This window comes from Chinchilla lanigera, unplaced genomic scaffold, assembly GCF_000276665.1.
Source record: "Chinchilla lanigera isolate Chin_1 unplaced genomic scaffold, ChiLan1.0 scaffold00016, whole genome shotgun sequence".
Classification (NCBI taxonomy): domain Eukaryota; kingdom Metazoa; phylum Chordata; class Mammalia; order Rodentia; family Chinchillidae; genus Chinchilla; species Chinchilla lanigera.
This window is the reverse complement of record NW_004955417.1, coordinates 16,687,988-16,706,377: the sequence shown is the minus strand read 5'-3', so window position 1 is coordinate 16,706,377 and position 18,390 is coordinate 16,687,988. Positions and strand designations below refer to the sequence as shown.

At 37.3% G+C, this 18,390-nt stretch overlaps 1 protein-coding gene across 2 annotated transcripts in view; it reads left to right on the top strand.

Annotated features, from left to right (window-relative positions):
- The window catches only part of Nudcd1 (NudC domain containing 1), a 61,799-nt gene extending 44,050 nt beyond the window's left edge, over positions 1 to 17,749 (top strand). For both annotated transcript variants that reach the window (XM_005381880.2, XM_005381879.2), the window contains exons 9-10: positions 13,972 to 14,131; positions 16,458 to 17,749. In XM_005381880.2, the coding sequence (XP_005381937.1) occupies positions 13,972 to 14,131; positions 16,458 to 16,750 (453 nt within the window). In that variant the 3' untranslated portion in view covers positions 16,751 to 17,749. The remainder of the gene's footprint in view (positions 1 to 13,971; positions 14,132 to 16,457) is intronic.
- The last annotated feature ends 641 nt before the right edge of the window (positions 17,750 to 18,390 follow it).

Genomic DNA, 18,390 nt, shown 5'->3' with positions numbered 1-18,390 from the left:
TGGTTTTGAAATGAGAAATCTGGTCAGTCTTCCAAAATTTGTAGTTCTAGGAGCTAAAACTTCTAGGTACTATTTTCTACCTAACTTACTGGGAAGGTACTTGATCTTAGCTATTCTAAACTGCTGTATTTTTAAGAGTTCAACAGTTGTGATATATATTTGAAAATTTCCATATTCCAAAGCTTGCAATACAGTGAATTTACTCTCACATGTCTTTATGAGAAGAATACACACCATTGAAAGAACCTTAGAAAACTAACTCAAAGAAATTTTGGTATTTTCAAATACCATATGTCCTGGTTACTTTTCTCTCGTTGCTGAGGCAAAATACCCAATGCCCAAAATGAAGGAAGGAAAGGTTTATTTGGCTCACAGTTTGTGGAGGTTTCAGTCCATACTTGGCTGGCTCCGAGGCAGAAGGTAGCAAAGCAACAAGAGCAAAGGGGGGAATGGCAGCCGAACAGCAAAGCAGCCAGAGCAAAAGGGAGGAATGGAGGCAAGCAGCTTTTTTCCCTGCCTTACACTGTAAACAGGCTACCCCCACCTAAGGGGCGTGTAGCTCTCACATAATCTTTGCCCTTCTCTTCCACAGGCTCAGGATGTATACAAAGTAAGCACTCTGGCTTCCTGCTGAGTCACTTAGCCAAACCTCTAGACTCCCCAAGTTGACACAATGTATCAACCATAACACCATATAAATTTCAGATAGACCAAAGTAAAGTGTAAGGTGTTAGTATATTCAGCTATTATAGTAGCAATATAGTCATGACACATTTTACAGTTATAAAACATGGACCCATGTATGATTAAATAATGTTTGTATATTTACCTATATGGGTAAGAATTAAAGTATGTTATAATTTCAGTAATGCTAGGAGTATAGTTTTAATAAAATGAAAGCATACAACAAGATAATACTCAATAAAATGCTGTTTTTTAAATTTAGCCTCTTTGAGAATTTCATTTCATCTTAGTACTATGAAGTGTTGATCCATACATTTCTGTTGGCCACTGAGAGACCCCCTCAATTAGTGATCTCCCTTCATTTTCTATTTGAGCATACGACTTGAAACCAAGGAGTGACACAGAATCAAAATAGGACCTTTATTACTGTTAGATTACACTATGAAGGCCTGGGGATCTACTTGCTAAACCCTGCAGTTTAGCAGATTTAACCATAGTCGTAGGCAGTGCTAATGCAGGTCTGGCTGGCCCTGGAGAGATGATCAAGATCTATTATGCCCTGATGCCTATAATACCTTACAGGTAAGAGTCACAGAACTGAGCAGAATATACCCAGGCTTTCCCTCTACCAACCAGGTGTTGCTTCACTCCTTGGATTTATGCAAGCTGGAACGTCTTAGCTGTTGATCTTCTCAGTGTCACAGATAGAAGCATTAAGAGTAGGGAAGAAATATAATAAACAGAGATAAGGCTTCCATCTTGGAAGAAACTCTGGCCTTATAGAACTATGATTCATACACATGGTATAGTTATTAGGCCAAACTAAGATGATTGAGGTTTATATGAGACCATTGATAGGGCTAGTGTTACAAACTAGATCTGGGGGCTCCCTGTGTGCCTTGCCATAATCTTCCCGAAACACCAGTATCATAAATTGAAAGTTGAGGGTCCTAAGCCACTGCAGTCAGTCCCTGTTCTGAATAACATATGTTCCTAACTAATACGAATGATGAACTTCTGTGATAAACAGGTTTTATCTTCAGAAAGTTAGGAACTTAAACAGACGGTCCTTCATTGCACCATAACTCTGAGAGACAGTATTTAATGAAACACTGCCAGGATTCTATGCATAGTTTTTAACTTTTTTTTTTTTTTAAACTATACTGGGGGAATCCCAGGCCCTTCTCACTGAGCTACGTTCCCTAATTCCACCCCCTCTTTATAATTTTGAGAGAGAATCTTGCTAAGTTCCTATGTTTCCCATGCTGGGCTCCAAGTCTCCTGTCTCAGCCTCCCAGAGTGTTGGGATTACAGGCGTGCACCACCACACCCAGCTCCTTTTTTACTTGTAAATAATAGTGCACTGTTTAATAGCTGGTTGAAGCCTAATTCGTTTGTAATTAAAAATAAACATTATCTTTGTTTTAGGTGGATTAAATTTAAGAGCAAAATTTATAATATAAGCACTTTGATTTTTCTATTAGAAAGTTTTATAAATTTAGGAAATTGCAGTGAATTAATAAACACTGCTATTCATCTGTAAGAATAGTGGAAGAATAAACATGTAACACCTCTAATAAATAAATACTTTGATTTATGTAGAATATTATGTAATAGTCACAATCAACTTGATCAAATGTAGTTTGCCCTAAAATAATTTGTTCATGTGTCCAAGAGGATACCCGTTTTGTCATTGGAGGAGGGGTTTAAGGAGACTGTGACATTTTGGACTTATCAGTGGTACATTAGTTTCTGAACCAAACTCTATATTTTATGGAGAATTTATATTTTAAATCTTACTCCATTTTGCACTATTTATTCTATTCTCTTCTCTTGATTTCATTTATTATAATTTTGGATAATTTGAAATTAAGTGGAAAGATCAATATGCTGTATGTCCTCTTAGTTTTAGAAAAAAATACTGTAATAAAAAAAGGTCAGAACACCATATTTTAAATGACGGATTTCTCAAAATATGAATTTCCCTGAAAGAAACGGCTATTTGGGTTAAACTTTAGAAATTGGTTGTTCCTGCAGATCTTGAAAATACCTGTTACTCTTTCAGTCTTGAAGGGGAGGAGATAGGCTAAGTAAATAGGGCTAATACACCTTGTATTATTAGTTTTTAAACAGATACTCCTTAAGTGGATAGCGTGTTGGGCAGAGCTGAACAGGGACTGACCCAAGTTTTAAGGTAATAAAGCAGACAGATAAAAATGAAGGAAGAGGAATTAAGTAAGCTTCATCCTGCTTTTAGTGACCCACTGGGTGTCTGGAAGACAAGCCAGTAAATCCTGTTGCACTTTGACTAGTGAAGCATACTCATTACTAATTTTTCGCGAATCTTTTGTCTGGATGAATGTTGCTGTTTTTTATACCTTGAGTTTTACAGTCTGTGGGGCAAAGAGAACTCTGTCTGCTCTCCAAAAATTTGAAAATTTGTTGGAATGAACTAGTAATAAGTGAAATAGGAGAAAAAGTATGAGAATTTAATATGTACAGGGAGATAATTGAATAGTATTACTCACTAGTCCAGCACAATTCAGAAACACCCCTTTTCTATAGGACTGGGGCAATTGGAAACATAGACAATTTTGAGGAGTCAAAATGATTATTAGGGTAATGGTGGGTCCCAGAGAAAAAAATTAACTCTGAAAGTGATTCTCTTTAGAATTTAAATGCCCCTAAGGCCAGACATTTTCTTGTAACGAAGTCTGCCCTGGAGTGATAATATTTCTCAGTGTGTTTTTCTCCCATAGATAATGAGACTCCAGGATGGAGAGGGAGTGCAGTTGTGTTCTTTCAAAGGGGTCTAGTCTTAGGGGAAATAAGGACATACCGAAGTAAAGCCCTTTCCTGTATCTCCTGACGTTTAAGGACCTTTAACTTAAAACAATCAGTGTACCTAGATGCCGTGGTTTAAAATGAAATTTCCTGGCTCTTTTACACATATGTTCTTGCTTTCATTTTAGACTGTTGCCCTGAGAGTAGCCTTGCTGTGGACTTGGCTAAGAAACTATTTCTTGATTTTATCATCATCTACTATTTGAAAATTTTAAATCTTCAAAACCAGGAAGTTCTGGCTTTTTGCTTTTAACAGATAATATTCCTTTTAGCTTATCTCTCCATTTGCATTTTATTATCTGTAGAAAAGATCAACCCTGAGGTCCTTCCAACACTTGATTTTTTTTCCATGTTGAATAATCAGATGCATTCTTACTTTATTTTCATCATTTCATGTTTAATTTTAATGGTTACCATGTTTCTTTTCTTTTTCTTTTTTGAGCATTTTAAACTTTGAGCATTTTAAATTTATGCTGAATATGTGTTAGGTCAGAACCTTTCAGAGACAGAGTGCCAACATTGCAATTAAACCTGAATACTGGATACTGACATTTTTAGTTTAGAAAAACAATTCTACATTAACATCTTCTGTTTTAAAAGAAAAACATAATTGACACACTTGCCATAGGTCCATCACCACTGTATTAGGGTTTTTCAGATGAGCTTTACTCTGATGTGAATTCCTGGTCTGTTTAATAATTTTAAGATTTGTTAATGTTTTCAGATTTTGGTTTATAGGTTAGAGGCAGAGGTATTTTTGTTTCTGCTTTTTATTTTTGGCAGGCCTTCTCTTAATCTTTTGTAGTTGGTCCTCATTTGCTTCCAGACCTTTATGCCAGAGGCAGATCCTAGTGGATTTCATAGTTCTTTGTTTTGATCTATTTTGAGCAGAAAACGTGACTCTAGGCTAGGAAGGCATGTCTCACACATACTTATAATACTGAAGACCTGTAAGGTCTGCAGAGGAAGTTGGTACAAAACACAGCAACAGAGAAGGAAGTTTTATTGGAGCAAAGATGGCAGACAAGTCTCTAAGGATAGAGACCGCACTGAGGGTCAAGGAAGCTAAGTTTATATATAGATAGAGGGCAGGACCACTAGAAGTGGCACACAAAATTTGGGAAGTGGGTTTGTGTGGGAGGATTTGATTTTGGTGCCAGGAGGCTTTGTTTGATTGGGCAGGATATTTTTGGGAGGGGCTGACATTTGTGGATTGGGTTAGAGCAGGATGCGTCAGGGAATAAATTAGATTACAGCTGTCTTGTCAGAGGCAAATTAGATTAGAGATGTCTGTCAGGGAGGTGGGTTGGCTTTTCTAGTTTCGCCACCTGGGTTGGGACTGGAATGGACTCTAACAAGAACATGTGAAGTAAAGGTGTAAGAGAGCGGGGAAGGTAAGACATATCATTGGTGGAGTATTGGTTAGCGTCATGGTCACCAGTGGGAAGTCTTGAAATACTTTGTGTATGATGGCAAGTGACATATGTGGTTTTAGATAGCACTGAATTCTGAAAACAGATGGTGTGTAACTGAGTGCAATGGGTTTACCTTTTGGTGAAGCCAGTAAGAACAACCAGGAGATAAAGGGGGAAGAAAGTTCTTTACTTGCAGCAAATAAGGTACATACTGGACATGAGTTTCAGAACAGTGCCTCCCAAAAGAAAGCAGGAGACTTTATTGGAGAAACTTAGACTTAACACATTAGAGGTAGGGATATCTCTGAGCATGCTCAGTTCACGGTCCTCCATCACACGTTCCAAGCAGTAGTGGACCGGAGCAGTTTATTCTAGGTCACCTAAAAGACTGAGTCGAAGTGAGAAGATTGATTGTCTGTAAGTTCTGCTGGTAGGCCTTACCTGTCAAACAACAAAAAATAAACTTTATTGGAGTTTAATAATCATTTAGAAGGATAGTAACTCCTTAAAAAATGGTTAATGCATCATTAGAAAATAAGACTTTTTGTTTAATAACATATATTTGTTCAGCTTTCTTGTTAATGCAGGATAGGATTCTCTTATGTTGTATCTCTGAAGGCAGCATCCAACAGGGAGCAGGAAGATAATGATACACATTCAGCATCAGCCCTAAACCTTTTCTGTTACTATAGACTTCAGTGATATGTCAAATTATTCTGTGAAATTCAGTATATATAAAAAAAAATCCTAGCCTCTGTCTGGCTAGTTTTTCATGAATGTGTCTTATGAGCAGTTCACCTATTAGTCATAATCATTCACACAGCACATTAGCATTTGCACAATTGCTATATTTAATTCTTATGGTTCTCTCTAAGAAGTTCTCATTGTATTATTGTCCCCCTTACAGAGTAAATGGCATAAGACAGTTTTACACTCAGTAATGATCATAATCTCTTTAAAAATTTTAACTTATTACTTTGAAAAAATTCCAACATAACTAAAGTTTTAAAGTAACACTGCAAACCGTTGTACATCTAAATTTGTTTGCTAGAGCTGCCATAACAAAGTGCCACAGACTGGTGACTTAAACAGCAGAAGGTTGTTTTCTCATAGTGTCAGATGCTGAGTCTCGAACTCAAGGTGCTGGCAGGTTTATTCCTTCTGAAGTTGCTCTCCTTAGCTTCTTTTTTTTTTGTTTTTGTTTTTGTTTTTCTCTGGTACCGGGAACCAAACTCACAACCTTGCGCTTGCCAGGTAGGCGCTTTGCCGCTGAGCTAAATCCCCAGCCCCTCTCCTTAGCTTTTTGATGGCTGTCCTCACCTTTTATCTTTTACACAAATGTTTTCTTCTGTGTGTTTCTGCGTCCTAATCCCTTTTTATGAGGGACAGCACTTGTACAGGATTGGCACCATCTTCCTGACCTTATTTTAACTTGCTGACCTTTTGCAGGACCATCTCAACTACAGTCACAGTCTGAAATGCTGGGGTTTAGGACTTTCACATAGGAATTTTATGGGAACACAACTGAGTGTGTAACATCTTTCATGTAGATTTTTAGCAATTGTTAACATTTTGCTGTACTTCTTTTCTCTTTTTTCCTCTTTTTGTGGAGGTACTTAGGCATGAATTGCACATACTATATCCTTTTATCACTAACAGTTCATGTATATGCTGAAAAAAGAATGTATTTTTATATAATCATAATACAATTAAGGAAGTTTAACATAGATATGACACTTTTATCTATATAGAGTTCATATTCAAATATTATCAAATGGTCAAGTAATGTGCTTTACAGCAGTTTTTTAACTTTTTTCCTGATTCCTGATCTAATCCCATGTTGCATACTGCATTTAGTTTGGCCCTTTTGTCTCCTTTAACTTGGAACAACCTTTTGACACTGGCTTTTTGTTGTAACCTTTGTATACTGTCTGTGAATTTGGACTTGCATAATATTTTCTCAATAGATGCAGTGCACTTTTGCCAGAAATATCATTATCAGAATTTGGGGTTATCCTGAGTTGCACGATGATCTGTGTCTTTGACAGCTCTTGCATCTTCCCTGAGAAGATTTGTGAAGGGCTACACAGAAAGGACTCAGTCAGAAAATAGAATTTTTGTAAGGTTTTTATAGTAGGACAGAGTACACTCTTAAGCAAAGCTAACTTTTATTAGAGAGAATAGTATATTTGGGAGAGATCCAAGTGGGCAAAACCTATATAAATGGAGTGTAGACAGAATCCAGAAACGACAGCTGTAGCAAGGTCAGGATTAGTTTCTCTTAGGTATTAGCGAGTGGTCATGGTGAGAACTAATGAAGTACTATCTGGAAGGGGAAGCTTTTGAACTTACATGGTCCTGCTTGGAACAACCATGGTGGTCAAAGCCCATTAGGGACTTAAAAGCTGCAGTGTGGATGTATGCAGATAAGGCCCAAGAGGATCACCTCTAGTTAACCGGGATCCTGGCGCCATGAGCGTGCATGAGCAGGCCCCTAAGTCATAATTGGGTACAAATAAGGAACCTGAGAATGTACAGAGTGCCTAGTTTGGGAAACATAATAAGACACTACAAGCTCAGGAAGCAGACCACTGTCTACCAAAAGTGTACGCTTCTTCCATTAGCTCACCTACCACCTTTCCTCCTCTTGTCCATGTGTGGTAGCTGCCTACTTATGTAAGTAATGGTTCTTTTCCGGTGAGTTGCATTAGGAGGACCTTGGTGCCGCTTTTTCCTGCTTTCAATGGTGTTAAATATGATTGTATGATAGCTGCACATTTCCCTACTATAAAGTTATCATCCTCCTATTTGAATTAGTAGTAAGTCTTTATGTTGAAGATAAAAGTAAACCTTTAAAAGGAGTTCAGTAGATTATGTCATTTTCCTGTTCCTATCCTTCCTATGGGGGCTCTGGGTCATGTCATATTAGGAATAATGTCCAGTGTTTACAGGTACCCTTCAAGCTCTCTGTGAATCTTTGTATGTGATGCATTTTAAATTGAGATCAATACATCTACACACAAATGTATAATTATACATCTGATGTAGAAAGTTCACAAACAGTACTGTAGCTGTTGTGAAAAGTATGCTGCTACTATATACTACTTTGAATACAGTTAAATAAAAAATTCTGGAGTTCTTTGTTTTGGTTTTTGTTTTCTTTTCCTTCCCTGTTGTCTTGGGGCCTCACAATGCTAGGCAAGCATTTTACCCGTGAGCCTGAAAATTCCTGCCTGAAAATTCTGTTTTTTATCTACTAACTTGATTTCACTACCATTGTTGAGACTCATAGTTTAAAAGACATTGGTGTCCGGTTCTAATAATATTTCATTTGCTGTTTTTTCTCAGCTTTTCTTTATAGCTGTGAGTGTACATTGGCCTTTATGCTGTTCGCCCAGATTATTAATTTGCTTTTCTTTAGAACTTTTACATTTGTTATTCTCCCTCTCAGAAATGTTCTTTTCTCACTGTTCTGTTATTTGTATCTCTGTTAACATACTACCTTCCATTCCCTGTTGACCTAAATGAAATAGGACATTATCTTATCTTACCTGCTTTTTTCTGTATAGTACTTTTTATTTCCTGATATATTTCTGTTATCTTATGGATTCATATGTACCCACTGTTAGACTAGTGAATGAAGTTTGATAGTAATTATGATATATCACAGCTAAAGATCAAGTTAATAATTTTGTGTTTTGTTTTGTTTTTTTGTTTTTCTTCTGGTACCAGGAATTGAACCCACGACCTTGCACTTGTCAGGCAGGTGCTGTGCTGCTGAGCTAAATCCCCAGCCCCTCAAGTTAATAATTTTGGAAGGAGAAATACCAGTTTTTTCTTACACTTCTAAGTAGTTATTATTTTACAGTTTTTTGTAAGTTAACTGTATAAGTGCACTTCTATCAGGTTTTTTGCACCACATCAGTAAGATCTAATGTCTTCCTATGATCTAGTCTTTAATTATACAGGTAAATTAACATCTTCATGATACAGGATTGAGTGTGTCTAGCTAAAATCAGGATGTCTGCTTTCACTGCTCCTGTTAAACATCATGTAGGAGGTCTCAGCTGGTGCAGTGAGTCAAGGAAAGTAATGAAAGCATAAACAGTTATCAAGAGATTCTGTACCACTGTGAGAAAAATGAAGCCACTGTGTAGATGTTATCTTTTTCTTTAAGAGGCACAGGAAGGGTTTATTAGGCAGAAATTTTAGTACTCACTCAAGAGTGGATGCTGAGAAATGTGAGATGCTCCAGATATTATCTTAAAAGCGATGTTTTCGGGATGGGGATTTAGCTCAACGGCACAGAGCCTGCCTGGCAAGCGCAAGGTTGTGAGTTCCATTCCTGGTACTGGAAAAAAAAAAATCCTTTATCCACTCTGTTGATACTTTGGACTCTGAAGAGTAAGATTTTTCATACGTGACAGCTCAAGAACCTAAGACATATCAAATGTCTTTATCTGAGATGATCTGTATTTATCTGTAAACAATACTGTACTTGATTTTAGAATGATGAATAGAAGACTAGAATGAAATAAATACTATCATACCACTTCTTTCTACTTACAAAAAGAATTCAGCAGTTCCTTATATACTTCCCCACCCTTTTCTGAGATAAGAGCTCTCTGCACAGCCCAGGCTGGCTGCAGACTCAGAATCCTCCAGGTGTTGTATTTTCTATTATTCATGGGAATTTTATGTCTCACTTTTTGCTCCTGTTTCTCACATTAGATTCCATCACTTTTTGCTCCTGTTTCTCACATTAGATTAAAAGCAGCAGGCAGTGCCCATCTAAAGCCTGAACATTGGGCTGTCTCGAAATTTCCTCCACCAGATTAATTAGTCCACTGCCCTTAATCTCAGTTTCCTGCAGAGTCTCAGGACATAAGCAAAATGTAGACAGATTTTTTGCCAAAATGTAGACAGATTTTTTGCCAAAATGTAACACGTGGCTTTGAGTGCAACTGCTAACAGAGTAATGCCATCCTTGTTCTCAAATGAAATTTCCTAATGTTGGTCTTTACCATCTGTGGATGTGTGTTTGTTTTTAATCAGCATTCTGGTTTTCTGAGCTTCAACCAGAATTTTCAGCGAAGCTCCATTACAGCATTCCAGGGCTTCTTCTCCAGCTGGTATCTCCAAACTTTTCCAAAATCTTCCCATGAACCAGTTCCAACTACTTCTAAACTACTTGGTCAGGACCCACAATGATTCTACCTCTCTGGTACCACAATCTGCCTTAGTCATTTTCGCACATTAGTGACACCCACAGCGTAAAGGGGGTTTATCTTGCCTTGGGTTTTTTCTCCCTATTTGGCCAGCTTCAAGGCAGGAAGGCTTGGTGGAAGTGGAGGAGAGCTATTTCCCTCATGCCAGCCAGGAAGCAGAGGAGAGAACTGGGGAGGGGGAGACACCCTTCCGGGACACACCTCCAGTGACCTGTCTCTTCAGCCATGCCCTTGTCTGACCTCACAATTAGCAGTAGAGTCCCCATGATTCCATCACCTTTCGAAGCACCCATGACGTGGGTGGGAGGCTTCTAGATATGAACCATAATAAAAGGCAAATGTTTTGAATTGAGGCAGCCACAACAGCACCCAACACAAAAGAGGACTTCCAAAACTGCTTCAGAAAGTGGCAAGAATGACGGGATGTGTGTTCAAAGCAAGCGGAAGTACTCGAAGGGGACTAATGGCAGTGTATCTTTCACTGTATTACGTTTTCTGTTTTTACTTAAACATTAACTTTTTATCAGACCTTGTAAATTCTGTTAATACTATATTTATAAAGCACTAAAACAAGGCTTACGTATCCTATCTGAGGTCACAATTCTCACCCTCTAAAAAGGAGCTAAGTTCAAAAGTTAGGTGTACACCTGTTACATTATTTCTTTTTATTAACATTAGGGCAAACTCCTTCAAAGAAAGAGCCCACCAGTGTGTGACATGGGATAACTGGCAAGATAAGCAGAAGAACATAGAGGAGTGGGAAAGTAGGCTAGTTGGATAAAGTGTGGTCTTGTTTTGCTAAATGTTCTGAGGAGAGCGGTGGAGCCAGTATTGCGAAGGTATTTTGGGGTCAGATTTCGAGAAGTTTCTGAAATGTCAGCAGAGCAGTTTGGGCATTTTTCTCTAAGCATTGGAAAGCCAAGGGGCGGGATTATGGAGAAGGTAAGATTTCCAGAGATAGCAGCAAGGAAGCACAGAGAGCTTTGTGCTTATTAAGTCTTCAGATTCTAACCCTAGTAGGATTATTTACACCCCCCAGTGAGCGTTTTTTTTGTTTTTGTTTTTTTTTTATTTTAAAGATAAAAGGAGGGAAACATTAACAGACATACAACATTTTACAACATATCACAAGCACAATACAGACAATACAGAGTTACAAACAAAGTGGTAGGGAATTAACAATGGTGGTTGTATTTCATATTGATATCTTCAAAGTGGCTTCTCGTTAAAACAGATATAGACATGCAATACTGGTCAACCAAAGACCCCAGTGAGCGTTTTTAAAGAACGTCATCATAAGATTTTTTTTCCCTGTGTAAATTTTAGTCTCAAATTGAGAAACAGATAAGCGTTGGTGAGAAAAAAAAATTTTAAATAATCATTTTCTACATAATACTCATTCAAAAAAACATTCATGTAGAATATGGGCAAAAGAAGACAAACTTCTGATTCTCAATATATTTGGTCTTACAAGATGGCTGTATTTTAGATTGCTGTTGCTGTAACAGATTTATGGGCTAAAAAATTTATTCTCCTTCACTACTAGAAAGGCAAAAATTTATTCTCTTACACTTTCAGATGTCAGAAGGCCAAAAATGGATTGCCAGGATTGCATTCCTTTTGGAAGCTCTGGGAGAGAATTCATTTCCTTGCCTTTTCTAACTTGTAGAGACTACCTGTATGACCTGGCTTGTGACCTCATCCTTCATCTTCAAAGCCAACCCTGTAGCATTTTCCACTCTGTCTCTGCTTTTGTGGGACCATTGCATTTTGTATATTAACCCTTATAAAATAAGTCTTCCTAGTACACTAGGACCCCGTGCATGACCTAGGATAGTCCGTCCCTCTCAAGATTTTAAACGTAATTACATCTGTGGAGACCCTTTTGCTCCCTAAGGGGCTGCAGGGGATTCAGATGTAGACATCTTTGGGTGATAATATTCAGCCCACGACAGATGGTGTATACCTGCATAGTTATAATGCAGTGTAGCAAATAATTTGTTAGGGATAATAGACAGGACACTGGGGTTTTCAGAGTTTAAGAAACTTACATAAGCATAAAAGGAAAATTGGTTGAACTAATGGTTGAACTGGAGATAAGTCAAGGGATCTGTCAGACAAAGAAGGTCAGGAGGAGTCTATGTTGAAGTCATGTCAAAGGTAAGGTAAAGGCAAACTGCTGGTTTTATAATTAATTACACTTGGACATAATCACAGCAGTGGAGATAGGTTTAAGTAAGTGGGAGCCACAGAGAATGAACATCAAAGTCGGAATAAGGGGCCCATCATGAGACCTGTATCCTCATCCTCTTATTTTTCGTAAGTGATCTCCCTTGGCCTTCACTTGATAGTGCAGGCTCCCTTGTTCTTTGCTCAGTACTGTCCACTCAGCTGTGGCAGGCTGAGATCAGTCAGGTCATCATACTGTTAGCTCCCTTAGCTCATGAAAGTACATATTTTTTATGAAAGTATTATTTCCACATGTATTTATTTCCATTATTTTCCCCCTCTGTGAAAGCCCTTGGTAAACAAGGGAGAATATGGGCGTGTAGGTACAGGGAAGAGACCTGATGGTGGGGCTGTCATAAAAGCAGTGAGTTGGTAGTGATTTCAGAATGAAGCCTCACTTAGCCACTGATGATCAGAAGGTAGGGGAAAGCAGAAATAATCAGTGGTCTCTGTGTGCCACCCAGCTCCCTTGTGTAGAAAGCAAGCACTGACCTTACTCAAAAACAGGCATTACTTTGGAAGCAGAAGCTGGGTTGTTCGGTCTTTGGATTCTCTCTGACCAATAGCCTGGGTGGGCAGAGTCGTACCAATAAATCCTTTTGCTACAGAGCCTTCCCCAGCTTTCCATATAGAACACAGGTCAGATCCCCATTTCTTATTTAAACAACATTTTATTCTTACTCTTCTCTAAAACTTGCATAATCAGTTTAGTATTTATCAAGTACAGTGTATGTTCTATATTTTCTACATTTGGTCTGATTTGGTTGGAATATAGTCTGACATTTTAAACTTTGGTCATACCATTTCTAGTAAAGAAGAATATTGTTATAACCTGTCTTCATTGAATGTTTTTCTATAGCCAGAACCTAATTATGAATCTTAATTTGACTATTTTGTATTAAAATGAATTCCTTTAGGCATCAATATTGCAATAGCAATTATTAACATAGTATGACTGACCTGAATACCTTAATGAAGTAGTACGCTAATTTGTAGTTAGATGTTTGAATCCCAGTATTGTTACACTTCTCTGTAGCCTACAACAAATCACTTAAGCTCTCCAAGACTGTTCTTTAATCTGTGAAGTGAAGGCAGTAGCAGCCTTGTGGGCTGTTGAGAAGATTGATACTTGTGGCATGCCTGGCATATAGAATGTGCTCAGAAGTATTAAAAGCTGGCAAAGTTAGCTAGTGAATTCCATGTTTGTATTCTATGGTTTAAAACTATTTACCTTATTATTAAATTGATGTTTTATATCTATCGTGGTTTGAACTAGCTCCTATTAATTGAGAGTAGATAGCACAGTGGTTATGAACGTAGACCCTCAGTCCAAATCTCGTCTCCATAATTTAGGAACAGGCTGGCCTTGGGCCAGTGAAGCGGGCTGTGCGCCACTTCCTTCAGCTTTACACCAGATGTAACAGGAGCACATTTCTTTGAGGACGCTGTGAAGACTAAATCAGAACAGATTTTTCAAAAGTTTAGAATAGTTGCTGACCCTTAGCGCTGTGCTGTTTTTGTCATTGTTTTAATTTTGTTGTTGACTAAATTAATTTTTTGTCTCTTTTTAGGTCAATCTTGGAAGCAACCAGTACCTTTTCTCGGTCATAGTGGACCCTAAAGAAATGCCCTGCTTCTGTCTGCGCCACGATGTTGATGCCCTGCTCTGGCAGCCACACTCCAGCAAACACGACGACATGTGGGAGCACATCGCAACGTTCAATGCTCTAGGTATGGGTGAAGCAAGCTCTTTCACAGCATTTTGCACTATACCAAAACACCACTGTTTTAAAGGTCATTTCTTGTTAAATTGAATGATCTAACTACATTCAGACTGATGTGTGCTAAGACTGAGTTGCTTATATTGTAGTTGACATGGTTAGTGCATAGGACTCATCTGTTCTTAGGCTTGTGGAGAAGATCACCCTAGGATGAAAATGGAAATGGTTATCTGACCACTTGAATTGTTCCAACCAGTCATTTTCTTATTTTAATTCAGTAAGCTGCAATGTTAGAATAAGAACAAGGGGCTTGACAGAGACCTACAAGGAACTTGTGTTTAAGTTCTCAGAGTACCAGGTTTAGTGGTCACACCTATAATCCTAGCACACTGGGAAGCTGAGGCAGGAGGATCACAGATTTGAACCTAGCATGGATAATTTAACAACTAGGCAAGACCTGTCTGAAAAAGTAAAAAGAAAAAAGATTGGGAATTTGGGTAGAGCAAAGGCCTGAGGTTCAATCTCGAGGACCACAAATAAATATATATATAAATATAAATATATGTAAAATATAAATATATATGTATATGTATAAATATATATATGTATATATATGCATAAATGTTATCAAGTTTAAAAGGGGTTGGGATGTACCTCAGTCCTTAGTAACACACCAAGAAACTTCTTCAGAGTAATCATCAAAAACATAAATGCTCTAAGGTAATCCATATTAGGAGACACCTTTCCTTGAACTTTGGTGCAAAGAATCATTAGAATGAGAACTCCTAAGGAATGTGGTGATGAGTAGACAGTAAATTTATTTAATAGGATAAAGCAGAAATTACTAGTTAAAAACAAGGGACTGAAAATTTTTAAACTATATATTTACAGACTATACAATCATTGATTTTAGTTCAAAATACATTAGCATTGGGAGACAAATTTTTAGTGTGAGTTAGCCACATTATTGCTTTACTGAAAGGTTATTTTAAACTGGCAGTAGAAGCAAAAAGTATGCCTGTAGGTGAATATATATGCACAACACTAACTATAGAGATTGTCACTTATCCCTTTTGGTTAATAATGTACGCTGCTAAACTGGCTAATTCAGACTCCAAATAGTTTCTTTTGACCTGAAATACAAAATCTGATTGACTGATTTTGTCTTAAAATCATGTACTTGTTGCTTGTGATATTTGTGGAATTTACAGTACCATCACATTTGTAGCCTTAGCTTCTGTACTGTAATTTCTGTTTTTTTCATTCTCTTCTCTCTTCCTTCACTACAGGGAAAGTTCTGTTCGATGCTCAGATCCTTCATTTGCCTGTGTGAGCCTCTGTTGTGGAGGAGTTATGTGCTTGAGTCTCAGTTAAATTAACTTCACATTAGATATGTACTCTTGAGATACCACCTGCATTACTAGCTTGGACAGCTAATTCTGTGCTACTCAAATAAGGATCTACATCCACTTCACTTTCCATTCCTCAAACCTTACTTAATATGTAAAAAAACTACTGATCTTCCTGTACCCATGGCTTTGCTCATTTGTTGTGTGCGAAGATCTTAGTTTTTCACTGATACTCCATTAACATTTTTTATTTCACATTATAATGTTCAGTAACCATGTTCCAGTTTGAAAATCCTAATTTATTTTTCAGAGTATAACTATCCCTTTAATCTGAAGAGATATTTTTTCAACATGTACATGATTTTAAGACAAGATTAAGATTTTTTTCAATTAGTTTTCAAGGACATTCTAATTAAGATTTTTGAAGGATACTTGAGTTGTTTTTAGGATGTAGTAGTCTCAGGGTTCTACTTCTAGGGGTTGAAGTATACCAAGATAGTATGACAATGTTGGTGTTGTAAAGTCCATAGACCTCACAAGGATGATGAGAAAAAGCCTTGAGAGATATATTATGAACAGTTCTGCAGGCCTACATTATGAACAGACTCCTAAAATAACTAGGATGCTAGTGTATAAACATTTCTCATTTATTTGATAAAAGAAAATGAATCTGTCATAACATGTCAGTTACTCATCAGTCGGTATATTGAATTGGCGTTTAAAGATTTTTTGGCATATAGTGCTTTAGATTTCACATTTTTAGTGTTTATTAATAGAAATTAAGTGGGACTGTATTGTGCTTTTCTTACAGAGTTAAAAACATGTCTATTTTATTACTTAGGGATTAAAATTTATATTTGCACCAATTAAGAAAAACCAGCTAATGGTTCATGGTTCCGAATTCTAACAACTGTTTCGAGTATTATGGTATATGTGCTGCTTAGGAATTTCATTTGTAATAGCAGTTTTGTTTTATGTTCTTGGCAGGTTATGTGCAAGCATCAAAGAGAGACAAAAAGTTTTTCACCTGTGCTCCAAATTACTCCTACGCAGCCCTTTGTGAGTGCGTCCGACATGTGTTCATCTACCGCCAGCCCGCTCCCATGTCCACCGTGCTGTACAATAGAAAGGAAGGCAGGCATGTAGGGCAGGTTGCTAAGCAGCAAGTAGCAAGCTTGGAAACCAATGATCCTATTTTAGGCTTTCAGGCAACGAACGAGAGATTATTTGTTCTAACTACCAAAAACCTCTTTTTAATAAAAGTAAATACAGAGAATTGATTTCTCTAATATATTGGCTTCTCTGTGCTGGAAAAGTATTCACTGGTAGCTAGTTATAGTGTAATTTATTAAATTTAAATATGTTAAATAAAAATCTTATGACTTTTTTCATTTTTAAAGAATATTAAAAATGTATTAAGAGATTATGATTCTCTAAAACATAGGAAATGAAGCGTCAGATTTAGGGAACACTGGCTTCTATAAAAAATACAACGATAATGTTGGCAAGTACACTTATTTTTTAAAAACAAAGGCAAGAATATCATCTTTTTTATGAAATATGTAAAGTTAAGTATTTAAAAATATTTGCTGTATACTGCATTCAGTTAATTAGGTTGGCATAGTCTACCTATAGAATATACTAGGGTAACAGTTAAAAGTGTTGACTATTACAGATATTTAAATGGACTGTATAACTGAATCTGCATAAAAAGGGAAATTTCAAAAGTATAGGTCTAATAATGTCTGCTGAGAGACCTTAATTTTTTAAGTGAAGCATAGCTTTTTAATTTTTATCTATTTGCTTTATAACACAAATTAGGCTCTGCATTATTATTCACTGTTTCATAACAAACTGCTCCGAAGCTCTGGTTTAAAAACAAGATCTATGAATTTTCATAGTTCTGTGAGTTGAACATCTTTGCGCTGCATGATCTCTTACCCTCCAGTAGGCTACAGTGGGCTTTTCCCCATGATAGTGAGAACATTCCCAGAGGGCAAGCTCCACTGTGCAAAGGCTCAGCACACCTGTTTCTCCCTCATCATTATATCTGCTGATGATTCATCGGACAGAGTCAGTCACGTGGGCAGTCAGTGTGAGGGGACTACACGGGGATACAGACTGCGGGAGGTGTGATTCATGTGGGGCCGTTAACATAGCAGTCTGCCACACAAGGAAAAACGATAATAAATTCTGTTTGTTAAATAAATACTATTTTTTCTGAAAGTTTAAAGAAGATGATTCTGTTTATACATTAAACTTTTTCACCGTAAATTTTATTTGTTCATATGTGTACTGTTTGCCCAGGGTTTTGGTTTGCGGGGGGGCAGCTGTTTTTGGCTTTGGTTTTATGCATTACCAGGGACTGAACCCAAGAAGTGCTAAGCTACATCCCCAGCCCCCTTTTTGTGTTTTAGTCTGAGACAGGATCTCTCTAAGTTGTTCACTTGGCCTCAAATGTTATTCCTCACTCTCCTGAGTAACTGGGATTTCAGGTGTGTGCCACTGTCCCCATCTTCCCAGGTATGTTTTAATTTTTTAAATACTTTTTATGGCCGTTTAAGGTATGTATCTTATGTAAACGTCAATATGGTTTCCATATTTTAATAAGGCAGTTAAGACCTTAATTTAAGAGACAAAAAAAATGAAGATAAAAATCTATCAATTAGAAAATACTTGTTCTTAACAGGTCTTTCATCTATCAGGGCAAGTATTTTGCTGAACTAAATTTTAATGAAAGAAAAACAGGCTTGAGAGACAGAAGAGGAGGAAAAGATGGGTACATGTTACGTGCATCCTGTGAGGCCAAACCTTTGGGGGCCTTCAGGGATAAAAACAGCCTACTGTTGTCACAGGTTTGCCCCCACTGCAGTTCCTAGTGAGTAAGCTAAGTGGCTTAAAGATACATTACAGATCTGTA